Source organism: Struthio camelus, chromosome 11 (assembly GCF_040807025.1).
Source record: "Struthio camelus isolate bStrCam1 chromosome 11, bStrCam1.hap1, whole genome shotgun sequence".
NCBI classification, from domain to species: domain Eukaryota; kingdom Metazoa; phylum Chordata; class Aves; order Struthioniformes; family Struthionidae; genus Struthio; species Struthio camelus.
Genome location: NC_090952.1, coordinates 13,890,952 through 13,915,806, shown reverse-complemented (window position 1 = coordinate 13,915,806; position 24,855 = coordinate 13,890,952). Strand labels below are relative to the sequence as shown.

The 24,855-nt window shown below is 40.0% G+C and overlaps 3 protein-coding genes across 6 annotated transcripts; 2 read left to right on the top strand and 1 right to left on the bottom strand.

Annotated features, from left to right (window-relative positions):
• Nucleotides 1–5,052: 5,052 nt before the first annotated feature.
• Nucleotides 5,053–17,210, top strand: TMEM185A (transmembrane protein 185A). Its single transcript, XM_068957711.1, has 7 exons — nucleotides 5,053–5,241; nucleotides 7,583–7,759; nucleotides 9,231–9,438; nucleotides 12,321–12,404; nucleotides 13,360–13,536; nucleotides 13,917–14,040; nucleotides 15,716–17,210. The coding sequence occupies exons 1-7, from the start codon at nucleotides 5,204–5,206 to the stop codon at nucleotides 15,958–15,960; spliced, it is 1,053 nt and encodes a 350-aa protein (XP_068813812.1). The 5' UTR covers nucleotides 5,053–5,203; the 3' UTR covers nucleotides 15,961–17,210.
• Nucleotides 13,948–24,737, bottom strand: EOLA2 (endothelium and lymphocyte associated ASCH domain 2). 4 transcript variants are annotated; one of them, XR_011143572.1, is made up of 4 exons: nucleotides 24,323–24,737; nucleotides 22,386–22,704; nucleotides 19,843–19,948; nucleotides 18,551–18,671 (listed from the first exon to the last, which is right to left on the bottom strand). XR_011143572.1 is itself a non-coding variant. In XM_068957713.1 (2 exons), the coding sequence occupies exons 1-2, from the start codon at nucleotides 24,573–24,575 to the stop codon at nucleotides 22,487–22,489; spliced, it is 471 nt and encodes a 156-aa protein (XP_068813814.1). In that variant the 5' UTR covers nucleotides 24,576–24,737; the 3' UTR covers nucleotides 22,250–22,486. The 4 variants fall into 4 exon arrangements, 1 of the variants encoding a protein (XP_068813814.1); XR_011143570.1 differs by lacking the exon at nucleotides 19,843–19,948 and having other exon boundaries at nucleotides 13,948–18,671; nucleotides 24,323–24,736; XR_011143571.1 differs by lacking the exon at nucleotides 18,551–18,671 and having other exon boundaries at nucleotides 19,812–19,948.
• On the top strand, nucleotides 18,497–20,573 carry LOC104142204 (heat shock transcription factor, Y-linked). Its single transcript, XM_009672033.2, has 2 exons — nucleotides 18,497–19,063; nucleotides 19,711–20,573. The coding sequence occupies exons 1-2, from the start codon at nucleotides 18,497–18,499 to the stop codon at nucleotides 20,485–20,487; spliced, it is 1,344 nt and encodes a 447-aa protein (XP_009670328.2). The 3' UTR covers nucleotides 20,488–20,573.
• Nucleotides 24,738–24,855: the final 118 nt, after the last annotated feature.

Sequence of the window (24,855 nt, the reverse complement as noted above, 5' to 3'; positions counted from 1 at the left end):
GTTTGTGGGGAAATATGCTGGTACACAGAAAACAGAAGAAAAATGTGGTTTTCAGGCAGACAAATTAGTGCTTACATGAATCACTGTTTCAAGTGCAATGGTATCTTTCACGTGAATTTAGTCATGAATTTAATAGGAATTTTTAATAGGAATTTTTAAATTTTTTAATAGGAATTTTATTTTATCATAGCTAACAATATAGTAAGAGTTTCATGTTGTTATCTGCAAGTCACAGCTCCAATGCACAATTTAAGGGAAAAAATAGGATATAACCATAAAGAGACAAAAAATGTCTCTTTTTTTAAATATCATATCTCCTACCAGCCTAAAAAAGGGCAAACAGGTCATGATAAAATATGAGGAATCAAGTTAGAATAATTAAAAAAAATACTATTTTTGGCTTGTCTGAGGGCAGGGAACATTGCTGTTGTTTTCTCACTACTTTAATACAGATGTTACTATAAACTATCAGGGTTTTTTTCACAGCACTATCAACTTTTGCATGGCTTTGGGAAGATGTGGCTGAATTGCTGAGATAAGGAAGATAAATCACTTTTATTTCTACGCTATTAGATTTGCCAGAGGATGAACTGTTGAATGGAGATGACACCAGAGCCCACTGCCTTGACACCACTGCCATCTGCATCATTTTGGTCTTAGTTTTTAGAAGGCAGAACTGAAATGAGCACGTATCCTGCACCAGCCACATCACAAACTGCTTCGCGCCACGTCCTTTGCATCTAAAATTCCATGGCAGTTCTGCAGACCGGGAGTTACCATACTTTATAATATAAACTTCCCAGCTGCAAATAAAACAAGTTTTTTAGAAGACCGCAGGAGTTAGTTAGAAGCCACTTAGAGCAACTTACCAGTCAAGCAGGAGGAAACAAACATACTTCATTTGGCTAAAAGTTTGTAGATAAACTGCTTACAGTTGCCCGCTGCCAGACTTTTGGCAGGGCAGTGCAAAGCAGTGATTCCCCAGGGCGCAACTGCCCCGGACTGGCAGCACCTGTGAGCCCTAGGCTTGGCAGCAGCGCAGCCATGCTCAGACACGGTTGCTGTTCACATCCCTGGAGATGTACCAGAGGGTCATGCAGACTCCAGAGACTGCCAGGCCCCCCCATATCCTACTGGGGCCCATAGGCTTCCTCTCCATCGCAGTCTAGCCTGTGTTACCCTCCTGGCAGACAGCGCTCTGCCCTCTGCCATCGCTCCTGCGCCTGCTGCTCCCCCACTGAGCCTGGCTCTGTTGCTTGCTGGGAGAACACTGGTATTTTACAGACAGAAAAATGTCACCCAGCGTGTTTGTCAGATCTGAAAGCAGCTGCTAAGCAGTCAGATCTTAAACTTTCCTCGGGAGGAAAGAAGGGGAGAAGTTTGCCATCTTAGAGAGGATTAAACTTGCTATAAGTTTCTTTAGGGAAAAAGCACACGAAGTGAGTGGAGCTTTTCTCAGCTGGAGCACCCATAGGCTGGATCCAAAAGAGCTGTTTTCCTTCTCTATAGTTACCTTTCTTTTTTAAAGCTTTCTCTCTATCATGTTTTCTGTAGCTCAGGATTTCTTTTCTAGTTCTTTATCCTTTGTGGGAACTATTTACTGCCTGGGCAGTCAGCCAAATGTTATAACTGCAGAAGAAATCTTTCTTGATTTACTCCTACAGCCCTTCATGAATATTCTTAGGATCAGCATGCTGTTTTATTAAACTTCTAAATTATTAACAGTTCTCGAGTTGAGATAATTTCTAGTTAATATTATTTTGCCTTTGTTTTATGATTGCATCTGGCTGAAGATAATGCCCACAGGTAATGTCTTGTCTGGTAGCTTCTTTATGTGTTGCAGTAGATATATTTTATCTGAATAAATATATTATGCTATAATTGTTCTCTTTTCCAAACCAGCAAGGCTCAACTTCTGGAAAAGTACAATGAAGAACAAAGCTCTAATTTTCAATTTTTTAAATCTTTTGATTTAGATCACTACTGGGACAGTCCTGGTAGTTCTTTGGTTCCTTAGAAAATGGTGTACTGCCTTGCCCACAGGTCCTACCATACTGACACTCTTCACCTCATCAGTCTGTGGAGATCATCCTGTTCTTTCTTCTGTTACATTTTTACACTTATACTCTCTCATCTTGATTGCTGACCAGTCTTCTAACACATCCTCCCCACTGCCATTATTTGCACTGACATGTCCTTGCATTCTCATACCCTTTGACATACCCTTGCCTTATCAGAGTTGAATATATTATGCAGAAAGCTAGGCCTCCTGGTGTGGAAGCCTGTCATGTATTTGTGTTGTTGCCAACAAGGATAAAATAGCGTCTACAATTTGCCAGTGAATATTTCCAGATGAAGCACATCTTTGAGTAGATTAGTATTAGCCGACGAATGCTTTCAAGTGCTATATGTAGTTCTGGCTTTTAATAAATCATCACATTGCACATAGGCCTAGATTCCTAGCTGGTATGAATTAGCTGTCCTGTTAGCACTGGATGAAGACTTAGATCATTTACTTTCCATTTCTTTCTTCAGCTTCCTGCAGAAGCTAGAGCTCGAGATTTAATTTCTCTTTTATTAGTATTTCATTTGCAATGTAATCTTAATTAGTAAGGAGAAGGATTTTAAATTCAGAAAGAATCATCAGATAATCTATCCTGATAAAGAGTCATCATATAATCTATTCTGATCTGCTATATACTTTCATAACCCATGTTACTGTCAAGCCCATTGACTTGATTAATCACGGAATACATCTTCCAGAAAAGCATCCAGACATCATTTAAAGAAATGAAAAATCTCCTGTTTCTCTGGGTCATTTGTTCCCAACAGCTAATTACTTGGGGGGGGGAGGGGAACCACACAAAACAAAACCAAAACAACACTCCTTTCTAACCAGAATTTGTTTAGCTTAAGTTCTCAGTCTTGAGTCTTGTTATGTCTTTCCTGCCTAGATTGAAGAGCTTCTTAGTACCTCATATTTTCTGTTCATGAAGGTACTTACATAACACAATGAAGCGATCTCAGCATCTTTGGAATAGACTCAAGTCCTTACGATATTTTTTTCCCTGAATATTTAATCACCTTTGAAGCTTTTTTTCTTAACGGTTTTCAACATTTATTCTGATGCAGGAAAATTTAAAAGATCTAACTCCAGAATATACAATGACAGTAGTTCTCAACCTTTTTAGAATGGACTCCTTCCACTTTTTTTTTTTAAACTCAATTTGCTTTTTTCACCCCCGCTGTACACATTGATTCCTATCTGCAGTAACAAGGAAACGTATTACAGAAGCAACTGTTCTCCAGTAATAAGCCATAACAAAGCTCTTGAAACCACGTCCACAGAAGGGAGCTACCGATAACAATGCAGCTGAAAAGAACACTGGCAATAAACTGCCCTCTTCTCCATGTTACTCTTGTACTCCACTGGGCACATATACAGTCCATGGTTCAGGACATAAGGGCAAATAGCAGATAACAACTTTTTTCAGTTCTTCAAGCAACTTGCTGGGTAGTGCTCAAAAACCTCAGAAGTCAACCTCTTTCCTCTACCTCTGAAATAACACTTAGAGGTTTCCTAGAAATTTTCCTGGAGATAAATTTAAATAAGCATTACATGTAGACAACAGAGAGGAAGAGTCCTGAAAAGCAGTAGGACATGTATAGTAAAATGAATGTTTCCAATATGAATACGCAAACAAGTATCACCTGAGGAAAGGGTGATTTGAGAGGGGCACATCGCTAGGCATTACTCTGATGAGAGTGCAAAGATGAAAATGTGCCCAAGACTTGTCTATAGCTACCACTACTCCTACCACCCAGGAGCTAAGCCCAATGCAGGTAGCATACCTACCTCCAAAATCACTTCCTGCATCTCCTTCCTTCTTACTTTCTGTGGTACCTTCTCTTCCAGCAGCATTTGCTCATACTTCATTTTAATGCAAGACTAGCTTGTTCAACACAATGATGGCTAAATACCACTGTCACTCAGTGGGAAGGTATCTGAAGACAACCAGACACTCATGACATATCTGTCCAGTTAATATATGATTTCATGCTATAAAAATGCTTTGACAGCTGCCAAGTCACAAACTGCACCAGAAATCACCTGGCAGAATCACAGAGAAGACCTGCCTCCAGACCCTTAGGGCCCGGCTTCACTCACCACTCAGGGAGCGGTCGACCAGGACTTAAACTGTTAACACCTGAACACAAGACAACATAAGCTTACTCCGGTGTGAGCTAAAGCACAAGTGAATGGGTAACAAACACTGCATTTTGAACAAACTCGGAAGAGATTGTCTACAGCCGTGTGTTTTAAATAACCACGCTCTGCGCTCAACCTGTGAAATCCAATCACAAATCTAAAAGGAAATAGCAGACCCTAAGAGGAATGTTCTCGAGGCGACCGGGGGGTCAAGGAGCGGATGCTGCCGCACGCCTCTGCGGCGAGCCCCTTGACGCGGGTCCGGACCTGAGCGGCCAGCAACGGCCCACAGGCTTTCCAAGGCGCAAACTAAACACAAGCGGGAGTCAAGAAAGTACAGAAACACTGCTTTTTTTTTTACCATAAAGCTGGATGCCTTGTATGCTCTTTTTTTCCAGTAAAGGGGGCAGAATTGCAATGGCCCATCACAAAGGCTTTAAACATAAGCTCAGAAAGACCACAACCGCCTCCCTAAAACACCATATACCAAGTTAACTGATTTTTCTTTTTGTTTTTTTTTTTAACGTGTCTTTGAAGTGTTTTTCAATCGGCAACGGATGGTAACACCTTTCGCTAAAAACGAAGTACCAACCACGCACTGTCGCAACGCTTCCGGGCTGCCCGGCGTGGGGCCCCGGCGCCCCTCCGCGCCCGCACCGCCTCCCACCGCGCAATCCCGCGCAGCCGCCGCGGCGCCCTCAGCAGCTGGGCCCGCGCGCACCGCCGCCTCAGGCCGGCCTTTCGCGCAGTGCGCCTGCGCCGGCGCGAGCATGCGCGGTGCCGACCCGCGAGGCCGGGCAGGAGGGGGGCAGGCGTTTCCCGGCAGAGGGAAGGCTGCGCGAGGGGCGCTGCGGGCGGCGCGCATGCGCGGAGCGGGCGGCGCTGCCCGGTTCCGGCGGCGGCGGCGGCGGCGAGGAGGCCCGTCTCTGGCGGCGGCGGCGGGGCTGCGCCATGCGCGCCTTGTAGAGCGGCTGAGGGGAAGGTGGAGCCGCCATGAACCTGCGGGGCTTGTTCCAGGACTTCAACCCCAGGTGAGGCCGGGCCGCGGCGGGCTCAGAGGGGAGCCTCGCTCCGCGGCGGGCCTGAGGCTGCCGGGGGCTGCGGCAACGGCGGGCGCGGCCCTCCCGGCCGGCGCGACCCTCGCCGCCCGGAGCCGCGGCGCGGTGGCCGGCTCTGCCGCTCGCCGGGGGGGCGCTGGCCGGCCGGGCCGGGCCTGGCTCCGCTGCCCGCCTGCCCGGCGCCCGCCGGGCTCGGGCCGCCGCCGTCGGAGCGCGCGGGGCTCTCCGGAGGGGGCGAGGGCTGCGGGCGCTGCGGCTCCGCTCCGCCTGCCCGGAGGCGCGGGGCTGGGTCCCTCGGCCGCCTCTTTGTCACCGCCGCTGCGCACGCGGGGTTTAGTCATCTGGTGTCCAGGCCGAATTTCAGGCTGTCGATCTCACCCTGGTTATACTTATTTAGTCAGGAACCTCGTGTTTGAGAGAAAAACCTGCCATCCAGAAAGGTGGCAGACTTTTACTTGAAAAAGGAGAGGTTTTTCCTAAATAATGCTGAAGAGTTGCAAGCATCTTCTATATGTATTTTCCCGAATTATTCTTTTTGTTTTTTTTAAGTGTGTCAGCTTGATGATTTCAGATACCAAGTTTTAAACTAGAAAGTACGGTTGCTTTTTACTTTAGCACAGACATTTAGCATAGGGTAAAGGCTCATTTTTTGCGGCCATGAAAGTGTTGCGTTTAACAATCCTAGCCTAGGCATGGAAAATTATTGATGGCAATCCTTTATGCTGGGCTCGTGGCTCCCTTTAAAAAAAAAAAAAAAAAAAAAAAGTACTAAGATAGCCGTCACCACAGCCTGATCATCTGCTCTCATGCCAAGCGTTTACAAATGTATACAAGTTTTAAAGAAGCTGAGAGAGTGAGTTAAATTTTACTAGTTCTACTGTTGTAAAGTATTTTAAGAGTGCAGAATTAAATCCTCTAAGTTGTGCAGGATGGCATGGAATGCTGGAAGTCCTGGAAAATCTTGCTTGTGAAAGAGGCCTTCCATGATCGTAATCGCACTCTCAAAAAGCTGCTTTCAATCAGTTGTCTAGACAAACTGAAGAACAACAAGTGCTTCAGGAAGTGTGTTGTTGCAGAGAGGTTGAAATAAACAGTTGAAATATGTATGCTATGCCTTGTTGGAGGAAATGAAAAAGTAAGAAGAAAAGTTCTAGAAGCTTATAAAGTTTTGTTACTGGTATGTGATATTTGCAGCTTACTTGGATGCAGTCAAAGTGATGAATGAGCAAGATTTAATTCTCTGCACAACTGCAATACTCAAGTGTTTTGGTGTTCACTGGAACACTCAGTGCTGCCCTATGGTGATTTACTTGTGTATTTACTGAAGGGCAGCTTACAAATTACAAAAATATTAACTTTTGGAAATGTATGAATAGCCTAAAAAACTTCATGAATCTCTTTGCTGCTGTGAAGGGTGTCCTACCTTGAGGTATCAAGCATGTTAACTTAATTATGTGTTTTGTAAAGCACTCTGTGATCCTCAGGTGAAGGGCCCTTTAAGTGTGAATGACGTTTTCCTTCCTGTAGTGTGAGGAAGTCATGTACTGTATAATTATTTTGCCTGACTTTGGGTGGTACAAACAATTGTTGTGCTGTTGTTCTCAAGTATTCCAAAAATATGTATTCATTCTGAGATTGTCTAGTTTATAAAATGTACCAAAATAACTATCTTATATATTTAAAACCTATCCTCAGTATTCTAGTTAGAAAGTAATTTCACTGCATAATCAGTAACTTCATTGAAAGTTTGTTTTTTTTCCCCTATAATGTTGCTTTTGCTTTAAGTGAGTATAAAAAGCTAGTGACCTCTGTAGCACCTGCCATGTCAAGATATGTAGCAGTTAATTTTTCATCTGTAGTCAATTGTAGACGTTCAAAATTAATTTATAAAATTAATCTATGCTATTTTTAACTTACCTCATTAATTTGTACATAAGAACTCATTTTCCAGAAATGTGTCTCAGAATTTCTGAGTCTCTAATACTACAGCTCCTAACTGGATCCTTGTGGGAGGGAACTATTTTTAGAAGTCCATTCATTAAGTCTGTCATGCAAGAATGCTTTTGATGTGTTCCCTTGAAGCAATGATTTTGTAAGTGGGAGAGGTGACATATGCTAATTTATGGTGGAATATTTGACTCTTCAGAACTTATTTGACTATTTGCAAAGAACTTTTGAGACGTGCATTTTCTGTTTAGCAGTGTCCTTAAATTATAGTTGTGGCTGATTTTTTTTTTTCTTTTGTTCTCTGAAAGGTTCATGTCAAATTGTCTGTCTTAACTTCTGACTCCATTTTTTTCTTTTCTTTTAATAGCAAATTTCTTATTTATGCCTGTCTGCTGCTTTTTTCTGTGTTGCTCTCTCTACGTCTGGATGACAAAATTCAGTGGAGTTACTGGGCTGTATTTGCTCCAATATGGCTGTGGAAGCTAATGGTGATTGTTGGTGCCTCAGTGGGAACAGGAGTATGGGCCCGAAACCCACAGTATCGGTAAGTTGAGGGTATTTATTTCCCAAAACAGAAGGAACATAATGTGTTTTCATACTGAATCAAACTCATAAATAGGTTTTGAAAAACATGTAAATAGTATGTTAAGAGCGACCCTTTTGGATGCTATTTAAAATAATTACTGTAACCTATAGCATATACAGACATAGTTTCATGCAGCTATGGATTTTTCATCCTGTTCTCAAGTTTATTGCAAGCTTCAGCAATATTGTTTTTGGGAGCTTAAGACTTCTATGGAGTGACTGCCTGCACCTTTCTGTTACAAGGTTTAAAATACTTTGCTTTAGTATAGCTATATTGAATTTTCATACACATTAGGAATGTAGCATGCTTATCTGGATTATTTTCTAAATCAGCATCCCAAAATTTACAGATCAGCCCGAAGATTTTTTTTTTTTTCCCCTCCTTGATGTTCATATAACCTCAGTGAACATATGGATGAATATTCAGTGATTCTTGAACATGCAGTGAACATAGAGAATTTTCAGACTTCAGCAGCAGTCTTATAAGAAATATTGAAGTAGTTTAATGTACTAATATATTCAAATGTGTAATGTTTGTCAAGTAAAATGCTTATGGGAACAAATTCTGTAATTTCTATTTCACTTCCGTCAAAGTTGTGTAACAGCCGTCTTTTAATTGCCAGTCTAGGGTGCAATAATTTTCAGATGTTTAAATCAACAATGCTGACGTTTGGGGGGGGGGTGTGAATAATATGATAATTGGTTCTGAATTTGAACGTGCTAGGAAAAAATCCCCACCATCTTATATGTAATAAATGGCACGTGTTTTTTCCATGTGGTGAATATTGAATGAAAAGTTGCACATGGATCTCATATATACATTCTATGGTGCAGTTCAGATTTGCGTTGCCCAAGAAACTGCCTTGTTCACTCCTCTAGTATTGGTTCTGCTTGTGTAGGAAAAAGTGTGGTTTCTCTGTGTGTGCTGTCACTTTAAAGGTATTTTCCTTTTTAGTAACAGATGATATTCAGTTGTAATGTGCTGATTTATGTAAATAAAGACGTTCTGCACAAAACTTTGATTCAATGAAGGCCGGGACAGGAACCAAGCAGATAGATGTAGTCTTGGCTTACTTCCTGGCAGTCTGCATGGTATCTGAGAGCCTAGGTAGTAACACAGAAATTATGATTTAGCTGCACAGCAATGGAATCTTTAGAAAATTTTCAGCTTGCAAAAATCCTTTTGGCCTTTCTCTCTGGGAAGAAATACTTTAAATGTACATACAGCTTAATAGGCAGGAAATACTGTTATTTTATCAGCACTGTATTTTAGTTGTAGCTAGTTAGGCCAAAAGTGTATGGTTATTAGAAAACAGGTTAATTTCTGAAACTTAGAAACTTAGAACAGTGAGCAATGTCTTAAGATGTTTGCATGATAGCATGCTTCCTTACTGACAAGTAAATTGAATGCTTTCTTAACCTCTCTTTAGAGCAGAAGGAGAAACATGTGTGGAGTTCAAAGCTATGTTAATTGCAGTAGGCATCCACCTGCTACTACTGATGTTTGAAGTTCTGGTGTGTGACAGGATCGAAAGAGGAACGCATTTTTGGCTTCTGGTCTTCATGCCGTTGTTCTTTGTATCTCCAGTGTCAGTTGCAGCTTGTGTGTGGGGATTCCGACATGACAGATCTCTGGAGGTAATGCCTCATTTGTTAGGTATAAGAACTGGGACAATGCAAGACTATTTGTTGTGTTGAGAGCTCACCTCTCAACTAATGCGTAGTATGGATGACTATACTATACGATGAATTGGGATTAATGGGATTGGAAATAGTTTTTTTTCTAAACTTTTCTACTTTTTGCAGTTGCCAAATTGCAGCATGTTTTAAACATGCCTTTTTATTTTTGAATGTGTTTAAAAACGCACTACAAACTCTACAATATGGACTAATAGCGAACACTTACAAACTAAAAATACTGAGGAAAATTCCACAGATACTAAGCACTGTCCCTAGGCGGAAGCGAACTTGCAGAACCCTAGATAGTCAGGGTCGAAAAACTTTCACTTTCCCAGAGTCTGCATACTTGACTTTTAGTCTGGGAATGCTGTTGGTAGGAGCAAAACAGTAACTTTCTATTCTCTACCTCCTTTCCTCTCTAACTAGCTGTTTTCAGTTTGAGCAATAAATTCCCAGCAATATGAGGGTGTGGCAGCCCTAGTAACATTTTGCGATAAGCTTAGCATTTTTTTAATAGGAATTTTGGCCTATTTTCAGAAACTTACCCCTATGTCAATTTAATGCTTCATTTGAATATCAGATTTTCATTTCAAAGGGATGTTTTCTTTAATGTTAGCATATACTGAGTTTATTGTCTATGCGAGAGAGAAGAAATTTTAGTAAGTGATTCTCAGGATGGCTGGTATAAGCTGATGCCTTAAACTGTTGATTTAGAAATACTTACAAATAGAATTTCATTTTGCAGAGTTCTGTAGAACTGTTCTTAAATGTAAAATTCTTAAAGTAAAATATGTGTGAAAGTAGTTGTTTTCCATTAGATGCTTGATTACTTACCAGTTGATTTGCAGGATGACTGCACAGCTGTTAACTAATAAGGATTGGCAGAAAAAATTTGAATCTAGTCACCTCTAAAAGGCAACGGCTATCTCCTGAAGAAAATAAGTTATACAGCTGAACTGCCAAGTCATTTTTTTTCCACTATTTTGTCGTCATCTTCTGTGCTGTTCAATTCTTGCTTTGGGAGGATTTCACTGTTTCCCTTTCATTTGCTAACAACATAAGAAGTGACTGTTTTTAATCCAGGATATTCATTGTTGGCATGAGTAATTTAAAGAGTAGTTGTTGAGTAGTATCATGGTTTTTATAAATATTTCATTTGAAAATATTTTATCTGCTTGTGCCTATTCTGAAACTGATTAGGTGACCACTATATGGTGGGTTCTTGTATATATCATGGTGAGCTCAGAAGAAGCTTTCTTTTGTTTGTTATATTATTTTTATAATCAAGAAAGCACCATTTTTTAAAGCATATTGAATTCATTAAATTTTGAACCTAGTCACTCTAAACATGTATGCTCTTGCCATATATACCTCAAATGTTAACTTAATTATAAAAACTCTTTACAACAATCCATCCTCTGATTTCCCCCACCCCTTTCATTCCTGCACTTTTCTAGTTGGTTGATTTTCTGTTTGAGTGTTTTCTGTGGTGTTCTGTTCTTTTGAGAAAGCCAGTGGTACCAAAATATTCTAAATCCAGCCTTCCCATCTCTTTTAAAGTTATCTGTACTTTGATCATGAAAACTTAGGTCCAGAGTCTGAGGTATGCAAATGTCTGACACCTGTTTTTTGTTTTTTTTTTTTTTTTTTTTTTTTTACTCCCTGTACTACAAACTTCAAAGGCATTTAACCAAGAGAATATATTCTGCAGTCATATATAAGTTGGTGTAAAGGAGCATCTAGTTTCTGACTTCTGAGAAATATTACATTTCAAAGATGTCATACATACCTACATTTTAATTTAAAATAGAAAAAGTATTTAACTTAAGGGCTTCAGTTAGTCCTTTCAGAGGATAATTTTCTGCTTGATCTTTGAAATTCCTACCCAGCTGAGGTTGGCCCATAAACTTAGAAACGGAATCTTTGTAAGTTTGATGGTATTTCATTATTTGGCTTTCTCTCAGCTAATCACAAACTTATTTTTTCAGTATAATTTAGAGTTAATTGTGATAGTGGTAATAGGACACATGAAAGGCCTTCATTAATATTTTTATAAAAGCTATTGCTTTTGCATATTGCCTAATAAACTAAATGTCTTCAGCATAATTTAAAGATGCTCTCATTGATACCATTAAATGATTGAGTTTGGATGTTGAATTTCATTAGTATATGTATTTTTTTTTCCCTGAGTTAGAGCTCTGACACTTGGACTGTTGTGCTCCTAGTTAAATCCATGTTAATTTTCATCACCTAAGAGAAGTGTTTAGTATATTACTGCAACTACTAAAAGAGAGATTTTTAAAGTAAAGACAAACATTGCTAATTAAATAACTTTTTCTTACTTGTTAATTTAAATGTAACTTTCATATCTGAAGAAAATAGTTTGTAATTTGATTCTAGGTTCTTGGCTTCTGGTTTTTTATTTATTTTTTAATCACTTTGGCTTTTTTATTTCTATGCTAGATACTAAAATTTTTTTTCCAGTCTACATTTCTCGAATCTCTTTATTTTGGCTACTGTGCACAGCAAGAAGGGAAATTTTCCATGCTTATCTTAATTTTGGATATCTGCGTAGTAACTAGAGAGAGGGTAAGTGCTCAGAATCACCCACTAAGGACAAGGAAGGACTTTCCTCGAGACAGCTACCTCTCCACGTTAACAGTATTGGGATCAGAGCCTCCCAAATTTAGGCATGCTTAATAATGTCTAATATAAATGCAAATAATGTTCTATATTGAAACCGTAGGTATGGAATCAGAAAAGTCCTTTGACAGATTCTTTGGCTATCTGGTAAATAGATTTATAATGCTAAGAGTGAACTCTCTCTCTTCTCTTTCTAGCTGGAAATCTTGTGTTCAGTCAATATTCTGCAGTTCATATTCATTGCACTCAGATTAGACGAGATCATCAGATGGCCGTGGCTTGTACGTAAAAAGTGTTTTTCTTAACTTTGTTTATAAATGATGAATTTAATACAGATATTGACTATAGGGAACAATTAACATATGAACAGGGTCTTGATCCCATTTTTGCTCATTTAATAATCCTTCGCTGAAGGTCTAGCATTTGATTCAGGAGTCATGGAAATTGGAGATTGCTCTTTGGGTGAAAGAGCATAGCGTTTCACTCTTCAGGGGGAGAGAGGTGTGCCAACAACTGCAATTAATCTCTAATCATTTTTGAAAAAAATCCTAAAGGAGTTTCCAATTGGAACAGAAAACCAGCCAGAAAAATGATTGTTGAGTCAGGGAGTGTGTTGGGCAAATAGCGCATGGTAAATAACTGATTTATTGCATTAGCATGCATGTAAATCCACTTACTATGCAAGTAGTTAGTGTCAAAATATGCTGAGATCTACTTTCCAAGTGGCTTTACAATACAAAAGCCCTACTTCTGTGTCTAGGTTTTTGTAAACTACTATGAAGCTGGTAATCTGGCATGGTTGTGACTGTCCTTTTCGTTTTCCTAAAAATTAGGAAAAGGATCTCACTTAAGCTGCTTCAAGTCAGGTGTCCAGTGTAGAAGATACTTGCTAAATTCAATTTCAAGTACTGAAAAAGCCCACTCAAAATCACAGAAGTTTTATTCAAGTTGAAGTATGTTGACAAAACCTTGAATTGTTTCAGCTTGTCAGGGTTTACGAGCTCACCAAGCAGGCCAGAAGAGTTATATGGCTTGTAACAGTGCATGTGATTTGTGAAGCCTTTCTGTTAGAGGTGATACTAGTTATAGAGCATTACACTTAAATTACGTTTTTTCCTCATTTTTTCTCATTTAGACTTAATATGTGGACTTGCTTAATAAAAACAAACAAACAAAATTGTTAAAATGTATCACTGGGGGGGGGAAAAAGGAGTCAACTTTCTTTTTCTTCTTCAGGTTGTTTGCGTTCCTTTGTGGATCTTGATGTCCTTTCTGTGTCTAGTAGTGCTCTATTACATCGTATGGTCTGTTCTGTTCTTGCGCTCAATGGATGTGATTGCTGAACAAAGAAGGACACACATAACAATGGCTGTCAGCTGGATGACAATTGTAGTTCCACTTCTCACCTTTGAGGTAAGCAGAAGTACAAGTTTTATGTATCTTGTTCTTTTTCAGTGGGTGATGGATGTTGCTCTGTCTCTTTTTGAACTTGCTAAATTGAAGATATTGCTTTTTGTTTTGGAATAAAATCTTAACAGCAAATATGAAGAAAACCCAGGAATTCTTTGGGTGTGTTTGTTGTGGATTGTGGGTTTTTTTTTTTTTTTCAAACAGCTTTTTGAGTAAAATATACTTCAGGTATTGGAACTTCATGTAACTTCATGTTTCTGTGAAGGCCATTCTTCACAAACGTGTAAAGTTAAAGAGCTGAGATCAGCATAGATTTTAAGAAGCTTGGAGCTCGATATTGCAACAAAACTGACATTGTATAATTCTTTTTCCTTCCCCAATAGATTTTACTAGTGCACAGGCTGGATGGGCATAATTCTTTCTCTTTTATACCCATATTTGTCCCTCTTTGGCTTTCACTGATAACTTTAATGGCAACAACATTTGGACAAAAAGGAGGAAATCACTGTAAGTATTTCTTATCGTTTCTGGCTAAAATTGCATCACCCTCAGATGGAAACTCAGGACTCAAATGTATTTTTATTAAGATTTATTTTTCCCTAAAGTGTTGTTTTTGGTATATTTTTCTCATAAAAGAATTACTAGACAGATGCATCTGTTACTGTTCTGCTGAGATAATTTTAATGCTTTCAGTGTTCATAGTATCTCTTCTTTTTATTGATATAAGAGCTAGTTTTCTACTTGGACTCAAGCATTCCCAATGGGATTTTGCTTGTAGCTCAGCCTTTTATGCTTCCTTAGTTCTGTGGAGTTCACGCTTAGGGGGCATGACTGGATCTTTCTGCTCTGGGTTCTGAAAATAGTGTAGCAGCTACCATTTATAACTAGGACTTGTCCTAGTAGGCTAAACTGGTATTTTGTTTCCTCTTTAGCCAAACAGTGCTCTGTGCTGCTTAGTTGTACCTTCATGTGCCTAGGTGGTCAGGTAGAGATTTACTAGGCCTGCATTCTTCACACGCTCCCCAGACCCCTCCCCGCCACCCCCAAAAGCATTGCCAGAAGGGGTGTAAACACTTTCAAGCTTCTAGCGTTATTGAACCAGTGCAGATGAGTTGCTCGTCCTGTCCACGCTGTAGTTACTGTTGGTTGTTGACAAGGCAATAAAATTTATTCCGACCTTTCAGAGTTGAAAGCAAGCAGCTGTGGTTTTTGTTTTATAAATTCACTTTGGTTTTGGTCTAATTGTGAAGTATATTAAGAACTTCTCTTTTTTAGATTATAAGTAAGCTTATCTTCACACGTTCTGTTCACATTTATACTGTTCTTGTATGGAAAACTAGTATTGGTGATTTTAATAAAAATTTGAATGCTGTTGATAATTTGGAGTCCATATGGTCTTTTGGAAAGCCTTATCTCCGTGTTATCTTGAAGTGTTACATGAGATACACCAGTTGATCATCAAGTGTAATCTCTGCAAAAAGATGTCGAATGGGATCTTCCCTGGGAAATGCTTAATACCTTGGCTTTGGTCACTGTGAACGATTTGACTCAGTGGGCAGGCTGTTCCTTTTAACGCTGCCCTTTGGTTAATAGAAGAGTGCCATCTACTGAATCGCCAGTACCATTTCCTTAAAACCCAGACACACAGAGACACTTGGCGTCAAATGGCTTTTATGTACGTAGTACAGCTAATATCAAAGATGATGTACTTCTGTCATCACATCATATTTAGCTAACACCACAAATACTTGTGGAATGCTGAGTGCACTCAGTACTAATCTGTGAAGCCTGTGCCATCACATCCTTTCTGCTGTTGTATCCTCTGCATATCAAACGAAAGCTGGCATTAAATGTCCGTTCATGTGACCTTCGTTTGCTGGGGAGATGTAAGGCCTCTTGTGTTCTTTCTATGTACTGACATGACCTGGCACTACTTAACGCGAAATTGAATGGATTCTTGCTGTTGCAGTGTAGCTGCGATCTATTATTTCACATCATAATCTGAACTGCAATGCTATTATACTACAGGTATAAGCAACACACTGAAAAGCAACGCTAGCAGAAATTTTGTAGCTGTTAATATGAAAGAAATTAAGCTACATGAGAACTTAAAATAGAGGACTGCTTAGTCTGATTATTTAGTTAAAATTTAATTCCATTCTGGATTTTTTTTTTTTTTAAGGGTGGTTTGGAATTCGAAAAGACTTCTGTCAGTTTCTGCTTGAAATTTTCCCATTCTTACGAGAATATGGAAATATTTCCTATGATCTTCATCATGAGGATAATGAGGAAGCAGAAGAAACACCAGTTCCAGAACCACCAAAAATTGCACCAATGTTCCGAAAAAAGACTGGAGTGGTCATTACACAGAGTCCTGGAAAATACGTGATTCCACCTCCCAAGTTAAACATTGATATGCCAGACTAAGATGACAACAGCTTATTTCACTGGAACTGGGAATCAGCAGACAAATGTATTTCATCTCATGCCTTGTCCTGATTACTTAAAGTAGGTATTTGTGAATCAGTGGCTTGTATTATAGAAATCGGAGATTTTTAATATAATTTGAGAGCTTTACATGTCTGTGTAAAATTGTATGGAAGCAAATCAGAGTGGGAACACTAGTTCCAGTAAGGTTCACAGATGGAAACAAACTTCATACAAAAACGTATCCCATGAAATCATTAATCTTAAAAATGCTAATCCAGAGATGGGGACATCGTTTGTACTGAACAGAGTGTTGAAGACTTCTGGTTTTGTAACATAGTCTCTGGCAGGTGAGACTCATTGTTCCTCAAGTTTTCTGAGCATTGTGACAGTTCCCCGTAGAGAGAAATGGCTGTCTAATTTGTGAACCTTCCCAATGGATTGATTACACACTTGGCTGTATAGTATTTATATGAACATTTTAGCAGTGTAATATATTCTGTTTAAAAGTCTAGTCTGTACAGTATAAATATTGTGTAAAAGTATTTTTTTAAAAAGCCTGTATGAAATGCCTATGCTATTGCAGATGTCTTTCAGGTCTTAAATGTACACTTGATTTTCAAGTTTCGAGTTCTGTGGGTATGTGTTAGTGTAGTATCTCTTCACTTTTTTTTCCTGTTCAGCCACAATCATTATCTTAACTACAGAGGCACAGGAGTGTTGCGCTTCTCAGGCAAGACTTGAAAGCTTTTTCTTGAAATAGAATGTATAACAGCTTACATTATTTTTTTGAGTTAGCTATGTAAATTATTATGTAAATATTTCAACTTTTGCACTGGGGGGGGCTGGGAGGGGGCTAAGCGTTGCTTTTCAAGCTTCATGTTCTAACTTCCCTTAAGCAACACATACACCATTCTCCTATTGTTTCAGCTGTTTAATAAACTGTTTCTTCTTGTACGATGTGTGTAATCTGTGCCAGAAGCAATTAGTTAAAAGTTTTACAGCTGTTAGCTGGTATAAATATCATAACTTGGTATTAATTACCAGATTTCTTGTTAGATAGGTTCAGTATAAATGATTAAACAGTTTAAAAATATGAACTGGTCCCTGTTGATATAGCATTTTCTCATCTGAAGAAAGATATGCTTTGACAGATTTTCTTTGACTCCTAATGCTTTGGAGTAATTAGTCTTTGAAATATACACTGCATTAGCTTCTTGATATTTGAAATATATACTGCATTACCACTTCTTAAAGTTTCCTATCTTTATCTATGGCAATACTCTCTTGTGCTGTATCTCAAGAACAGATTATCCACTGAGGCTGGGGAGTGGCTATTGGAGGCCTAAAAACATGCGAGTGTGTTAAGCAAGAGCATCTTCTACTTGCTGAGCCTGGCAGGAGGATGGTCTGGCAAATCTGGAGTTGCCTTTCACTTTCATTGCTGTCTCCTGAATTTCAAACTAGACTGTTCCTTAAATTACATAGCAAAGAACAGTCTATCTTGTAATTAATACTACTAGTTGAGATATTTGCTACCTTCCTCCTTGCTTTGGAAAGTGGATGGCCTATAGCTTTTCTTCCCTAGAGAGCATATAATGGTGGGAAATAGAGGCGGTTCAGTGTTGCTTCTTGTCAGTTACTGTACCTCTAGCTCATTTCTGCTAACAGGTTAGCCCTGAATCGCATCTTGTGCTAGGAAGTGACAATCATTACATCTTCTGCTCTAAAGCAGCAATGAAAAGGATTCTATTTACTGAGGCGTTGCATTACTGTAGTGAAAAGGCATACCTCCTGTCCCTAGGAGGGAGGTAAACGTCAAGTCCTTGTCTATTAGCTTTCATTTCTTTCTTCTTTCTGCTTTTCCTGCAGAATTTGTCATCCTGGTTTTGTTATATGTTTCTTTACCACTTGAAAAAGTGGATGATTGGATGAATTCTCCTCTTCCTCCTTCTTTCCAAGCCTTTCACTGCTTTTTAGACTACCTTACTCTTTTCCTGGCATATGCTTCTTGCAAATAGCAGATGCCTGATACTCTAGTGTAACTGCAGCTGCACTTTGCATTTTCGTGAACCAACAGTTTAGGTAGCTTAAACGCTTTGGATCATGTTTCTTTACAGTTAGCGTCTACATGACGTTAAGTAAAGACCGTACAAACACTTCTGCATTTGCTGGAAAACTTCAGGACTGAATGTGTCACTCTTCCTAACACCACAAATGTCCGTATTGTGGACCCACTACTAGACTCAATTGAATACAGCACTGTCCTATCATTATATGTTAAATTCAAATTAAGTTTTATTTACTCTTTGACTATTGAGTCAAAAAAATCTGTAGCTCTATAAATTGAAAACAACAACTTCAATTCAGCAATTTTTGTTACTGCTTCATTTTGCTAGGAAACCCTGCTATTTTATGATGTCATGGCAAGACAACAATGGTATCATTATGATGTTGTAGAATTCTCTATTGAAATTCACAGTAAGCTAGCATCGTTTTATTTTATCTTGCTGTCTAGCAGCATGAAGTAGTGCAAATGGCTACATCTGAAAAATTTAGTCAAAGCAAGAAAAAAGAATCTGAAATGGACCTCTCTCTAGCAGAAACATCCTGTGTTTCTGTTCGGGATAAACTAGTTGATTCTGTAATCTCAATTTCTTCTGTCAGTCCGGTACATGATAAAACAGCAGCTTGCGATTCTGCCTTAAGATCTGTAATAGAAGAAAATGCTTTTCAGACTTTGAGTGATGGACCCTGGGCAAAAAGACCACGTCTTAATCTTTCTGAGGATAGCTCCGCCAAAGCCAATGATTTTTCATTCCTCACCTTTCCAAAGAAACTCTGGAAAATTGTTGAAAGTGATCAGTTTAAGTCAATTTGGTGGGATGATGATGGGAACTGTGTAGTGATTGATGAAGAGTTCTTCAAAAAGGAGGTGCTAGAAAGGAGAGGACCTCTGAGAATTTTTGAAACTGACTGCATGAAAAGTTTCATTCGTCAGCTTAACCTTTATGGATTTAGCAAAATGCGACAGGATTTTCAAAGATCTGCCTCACTTGCTGAATTTCTAGCAGAAGAAACAGCAGCTTCTGCTTTTAGCAAGGTATGTCAGTTTCTCCAAACGTGAAATAACTTAGAATATTCTAGTGTGGTGTATTTCCTATGTACAAAAAAAAAAGTCCTTATGATTTAGGAGATGAGGATGTTAGTAAATGTTCTGATTTTAACTCATTTCTCAGGTATTTTCATGAATTTATGAGGTAAGATTTCTGAGTAGTAAAAATGATGCTAAAATAAATTCAGGTTATTTCTGATTACTTTGAATACATGTAAAAGAGGTTTTCTGATCATGATCATGATTTTTTTTTTGTTATCGCGTATTTTGTTGTACCAGATCTAAAATGTCTTTCTTCTGGCATTTGCTGAGAAGATACACATCAGCATCATACTACTACCTAAGCATTCATTCTCTACTTTTGCTGAAAATTAGTGGCATTTAGGTTTCTAAATCAGTTTTTATGCTTTTGAAAATCCTACACTCCAAAACAGCTAAAACCCAGGGGTAGTTATTACTTAACAGAACTGTATCTTAAAATTTTATTCAGCCTAAAGCTGAGGTTTAAAATGCCCCTGATATCCCTTTTTAATATCAATGTTTGTCTTTTGTGATTAAAATTCTTAGTTATCATACCTTTGTGTTTTTGAATCTGGAAGTGTTGGCAATTAATTCTTCCCATTTGCCTTTTTTAGTTACAGTTCTATTATAACCCAAATTTTAAGAGAGGTTATCCCCACTTGCTAATAAGGTGCAAGCGAAGAGTTGGCATAAAAAATAAACCACCAGCTGCATTCTCACTGAATCAAGATTTTAATGAAAACCACCTGAGAAGCGAAGGAAGAAGCCCTGATGTTCAACCTGCTTTAGGAACTGCTTCTGCAGAGGAGAACAATCTGTTCACAGCAGCTCCAAAGGAGAACACCCAGGTACCTGCACCAAGGAAGTCCACAATTACAAAGGGACTTGCTAAAGCAACTACCCGAATCAAAAGTGGTTATGCGTCCTCACATACAACTTCACTGAGCCTGTCAGACCCTGCTGTAGCAGAAGACAGGGATGAGTTAAGTCAGCTGGCCCCTTTCCATTTACCACAGCACAGCAGCCACACTCGAGTTGGCATCCAGGATACTGATTCCACTACAACTACATCTGCTACTTCACTATACCATGTTATACCGCCTGTACCAAACAGTCCTTTTAGACCTGTTATGGGACTTCCTGCCTTTCCATCCATGTATCCAGATTTATCAGCTATGCAGGCTCACTGGGCTAGTCTGCTTCCCTTTTGTAACCCATGGTTTTCAATGCCTATGATTGCAGCAGCCTCTGCTATTTCTATGTCAAGGTCATCTCACCATCGAAGCCCAACATACCATCATTGCCCTAATTGCAACTGTACTTCAAATAGTGCACCTGTAGGCAAAGGAGTTGGACCCAAAACTACTGAATACATGGGATATCATAGATAAATAGCTATTTTTTTAAGTTGCATATGCCAAGGGCATAAAGCCTAACAAATATGCAATTAAACCATCTGAATAAAAAATAAATATTTCCTAATTGTCCTGTCCTATTTATACAATGGAATCTCAGGTTGAATTTGTGTTTCAGCAATCAAAAACTATTTAAGTAGAAACAACTGATCTACAAGCAATTTAAAGATTTTTCGTAACAATCAAGCTTAAATTCTTATCAGTAGAGAGTAAGACTAGGGTAAGAGTTCTCCAGAGGGTGTGCCAAGGTATAAAGAGCTTAGAAGTACTGGAACTCTTCTTGTCATATAGCAGTGTTATAGAGCCAAGGCTCTGCTGTGGAGGGCAGGGGAGAATCCATTCTTCTGTTATTGAAGTAATAACCTCCGATAAAAGCATTTACTAAGGCTTAGTTTAGAGACCGGGGTTTAACTGAAGTATTTATACCAAATGCTACTTCATGATCCCCTTCCTTTTCACAGTACAGCGGATTACATTTTTTGTGTTATAGCAGACTCGTAACACATGCTGTGGAAGACGGTCCACACTTTACAGTGATTTATGTTAACTATCATAAGAAATAAGATTACAAGTTCATAAGTTCATGGTAAACATGCAGTGCTACGTAGTCCAAGCTGATCACTGAAAGATGTTCTAAATCAGGTCCTAAGATAAGAGAACTATAAAATCAACAGACCAAAACCAAAAGAGATTGGTCTCATTCATTTTCATTGATCAAAAGGTCTATGCTTGTTAAAAATAAATAAATAAAGGGAAAGGGATTTAGAAATTATCATATTGTATCAAATATCTTGAAAAAGACACTACTATTCTAGGTTACTTTGCTGGTGAGCAATCTTTGAAATCAAATTTCAAGCACTGAAACCATTTCCTTCCTTTCCATTGTAGCCACCTGCGTAACATGACTACAGGTCAAACCTCTCGCCTAATGGAATCAACAGTAAAGCTACTGACTTCAGTAATGGGATTAGGTTCCAACCGATTTGGGAGATCAAATTACGCTTTTTTTAAAGTATTCTTAAAAGATATGCTTTTAGAACTAAGAGGTGAAACAGAATTTCACCTGGAAGTAAATAGCACTATGTTATTATTATTCTGTTTCATGTGGGAAAGCTGGCTTCACTCTTGTATCTAGGTATTGCCTTAAAAACACCTAATTAAGGTCAGCTGAGGACCACTTACTCCTCACACTTGTCTTTTTAACATTTTAAAAATGAATATTTCCTATCTTAAATGAGAAAAAAGTTATAATAGTTATTTTGTACAAGCACCTTCTTCCTGACAAAGGCCTTTCTACAAAGGCTTACTATCAGTTCCCAGAGCCACATACTGCAGGCTGCTCCCTGCCATCATATGCACATGCAGTGTACCCAATCCGTGCATGAGAAAAATGTGGTCTTTCCTGGAAATTTTATATTTACAGCACATTCATGACAGCCTATGCACAAACACCATCCTGTCAATTTCTGCCTCCACTTGAGAAGCCCATAGGACTAGCTTTATCTCAAATGCTTTCCTTCCCAGTGATGCCACACATGTACGAATGGGCTGTGAAACACATAAATGTATTACTGGTGACAGCTTGCTCTCCATTATCATTCAGTTTTTTCAAGGATCCATCATTCAGTTTTTTCAAGGATCCTATGACTTTTTTCCTTGTATAATCACATATAGGTACATCACTTATAAAATGCCTGTATTTACTCGCATTTTAAATTCGCATAAAATACATCACCCATGTATTAAAAAGTCACATTTATTATGATTTAGTAAAATCATAACTATCTTCCGGTAATGGTCGTAAGAATGAGATCTTCATTATTTTGTCTCAAAACAGTTGTTCTACAAATATATTTATTATTTCAGACAATTACCTTTGGAAAGGAATCCTAAATAATTCACTTGCATTCAAGATGCTGACTGGTGAATCACAAGTTTGCATTCAGAAAGGAAAAAATATAGCAGGGGGCAACTCCTATGATTCTGGAGGAATCAATTCTTCAGGGATGTCCACCTGCCATATACCTCTGCTCCCTCTGGCAGGAATTGGTTCCAGCAGCCATCGTGGATTTGAAACAACAGTCAAGTATTTCTGCTCTAGATTACAGAGGACAGCTTTGTTTTCCAGCTCCAAAACCTCTTCAGGAGGTAAATTTTCTGGATACAGGGATGTCTCTCCAATGTCAATTAATCCTGTGTTATAAAATGAAAAAATCTGGTTGGCTGGTTGACCTCCTAGAAAATATTTTCCAACAGTAACCCTCCCAAACTACATACAAACCAGCTAATTTATGTTACCAGAAGAACACAGTATCAAATAGGCACACCTCAAACAAGTGTCAATTACTGCAGAAGGTAGCCTATATGACTGAAAGTAGGTGAAGAACAGCTGAAGCATAAAGTTATAAGATTTACAAGTCAATGAGATATAATTCTGTCAAAAGTCATCTGCATCTTTGAGAGCTGCTACTGAAAACTCATGAGCTACGTTTGGCCTTGAAACAGGTTCTTGAAAAATAAAACTGTCTGCACATATCAAGACATTTTATTACATTTTAAAATCTTTAACCTATATGGATGTTCCTGCTCTCTGGCTCCCTTTTTGTTTTTGTAGAATTTACTTTACTGAATGTCACGAGAGAGAATTTCTGTATTCTTTAATGTTAACAAATTAAAGATCAAAGACGCTTTTATAGCTTCTCCACAGTTGAACATGCAATTTATGCCAAGGTTGTGAATCTTGGTATTAATATTATTTAGTACCTAACAATTTTCAGTGCTATAGAACTGGAAAAATTTTCTGCTATATGCAACAGAAGTAATTTCTTTTGCAGGAATAGCTAAAAACATTCAAATAAGAATGCAGGATAGACGGTATGAAAAGCAAATTGACAACCTCAAGAAAAAGTACAAAACGAGTGTTGCATATAAACTTTGTAAGTTTATACAGTACAGCTACTTACGTTATATTTCAGCACAATACAGGCAAAGAAACACCGCTATCCTAACCGTGTTACAGAAATAACAAAAGAATATCTGATGATTTGTAGCACTAGTAGTGTTTGTAGGACTGAAATGGGATTTATTTCTATAGTACTCTAATATGACGTGCAAAGCCATACAATATGACGACTTCACTTGACTACTTGCGTATCGTAAAATGGTTTCAGCACGAGTTCGTAAGCTCAAAATGCAAAAACGTGGAACTGGCATATTTAATAGGATGAAACTATCCAATCTACTGTATACTATCTTACCATATGACGAGCTGGCACTAATCAGCTTTACTTCTTGTACAGGCTTTAGAGTTGTAGCACCGAAAACCTTCAGGAGAGCTCTGAAGGTGTTCTAACAAGGGTCCTCATACAGTATTTTGGGCTTAGTACTCCTGTTTTTCTCTTCAAGCAGGCTCCGCAGGCCAAGGTTAACAGGTAAGCAGCCCCGAGCCGTTCTGGTTCTCCTCCTGCGCCTTTCCCCTTCGCCGAGGGCCCCGAGGAGGAGGTTCGGGGCAACCTCAACAACCCAGAGCGGTCCCACGTACGGCGAGGCCTGCCCGAAACGCCCCATCCCGCAGGCCGGGGAGGCCTCGCAGCGCGCCCTTCCACGCCCTGGGAAAGGCCAAGTTTTACCTACAGCTGCCTTCCAGGAGCTCGGCGGGAGCGAGAGGTGCTGCCCGAGGCCCAGCCCCCCGGCACAGCTCGGCCCCGTCGCCGCCGGGCCGGCCTTCAACGCCGCCACGCGCGAGGCGGCGCGCGCGTGGCGTCCGCGGGGCGCGTGTCGCGAGAGGAAAAGCCCGTTCGGGAACACCTACCCGCGACGACTCCTCGGCCAAATTTCTCCCCGTCGTCCAGTAGCTGTCGGAGCTGCGGCGGGGTCAGGCCGACCCTGTCCAGAAGGATCGCCCTCCACGCCGCGTCCTCCCAGTCCCGCAGGGCGATGTGCACGGCCACGCTGCGCTTCTCGTAGGCTGCCAGCACGGGCCGCCAGCGCGTCTCCACCGTTTTGACTCCGTTCAAAACCAGTCCGGCGTAGGGCTGCCGGAAGGAAAGGCAGCCGAACTTCATCTCCTTCCTCCCAGCGGAACCTGGCTCAGCTCTGCGGAACAAAACCGCGCCCCGCCGCCAGTCTGTACACGCGGGCCTGCGACCCGGCCTGCGCCAGCGCCCCGAGCGGGGCGGAGGCGGCCGCCGCCGGCCCCCTCGGCTCAGCGCCGCCCGCCCCGCCCCGCTCCCCCGGCAACCGGGCCCGCCGACGCGGCGCCCCCACCGCCTCCACCCCACGGCGGCGCAGCGGGCACGGAGCCGCCAGGCCCCCCTCCTACCGACGGGGCGGTGCGGGCGGGGG

What these genes read in the sequence shown, in the direction of transcription:
- TMEM185A (XM_068957711.1), top strand. Translation starts at nt 5,204, where the DNA reads ATGAACCTGCGGGGCTTGTTCCAGGACTTCAACCCCAG. An exon ending in GACATGACAGATCTCTGGAG is followed by an intron (nt 9,439 to 12,320) that starts GTAATGCCTCAT and finishes TTCTCTTTCTAG; the next exon opens with CTGGAAATCTTGTGTTCAGT. An exon ending in TCATCAGATGGCCGTGGCTT is followed by an intron (nt 12,405 to 13,359) that starts GTACGTAAAAAG and finishes TTTCTTCTTCAG; the next exon opens with GTTGTTTGCGTTCCTTTGTG.
- LOC104142204 (XM_009672033.2), top strand. Translation starts at nt 18,497, where the DNA reads ATGGCTACATCTGAAAAATTTAGTCAAAGCAAGAAAAAAGAATCTGAA. An exon ending in CAGCTTCTGCTTTTAGCAAG is followed by an intron (nt 19,064 to 19,710) that starts GTATGTCAGTTT and finishes TGCCTTTTTTAG; the next exon opens with TTACAGTTCTATTATAACCC.
- EOLA2 (XM_068957713.1), bottom strand. Translation starts at nt 24,575, where the DNA reads ATGAAGTTCGGCTGCCTTTCCTTCCGGCAGCCCTACGCCGGACTGGTT. An exon ending in TGGCCGAGGAGTCGTCGCGG is followed by an intron (nt 22,705 to 24,322) that starts GTAGGTGTTCCC and finishes TTTATAACACAG; the next exon opens with GATTAATTGACATTGGAGAG.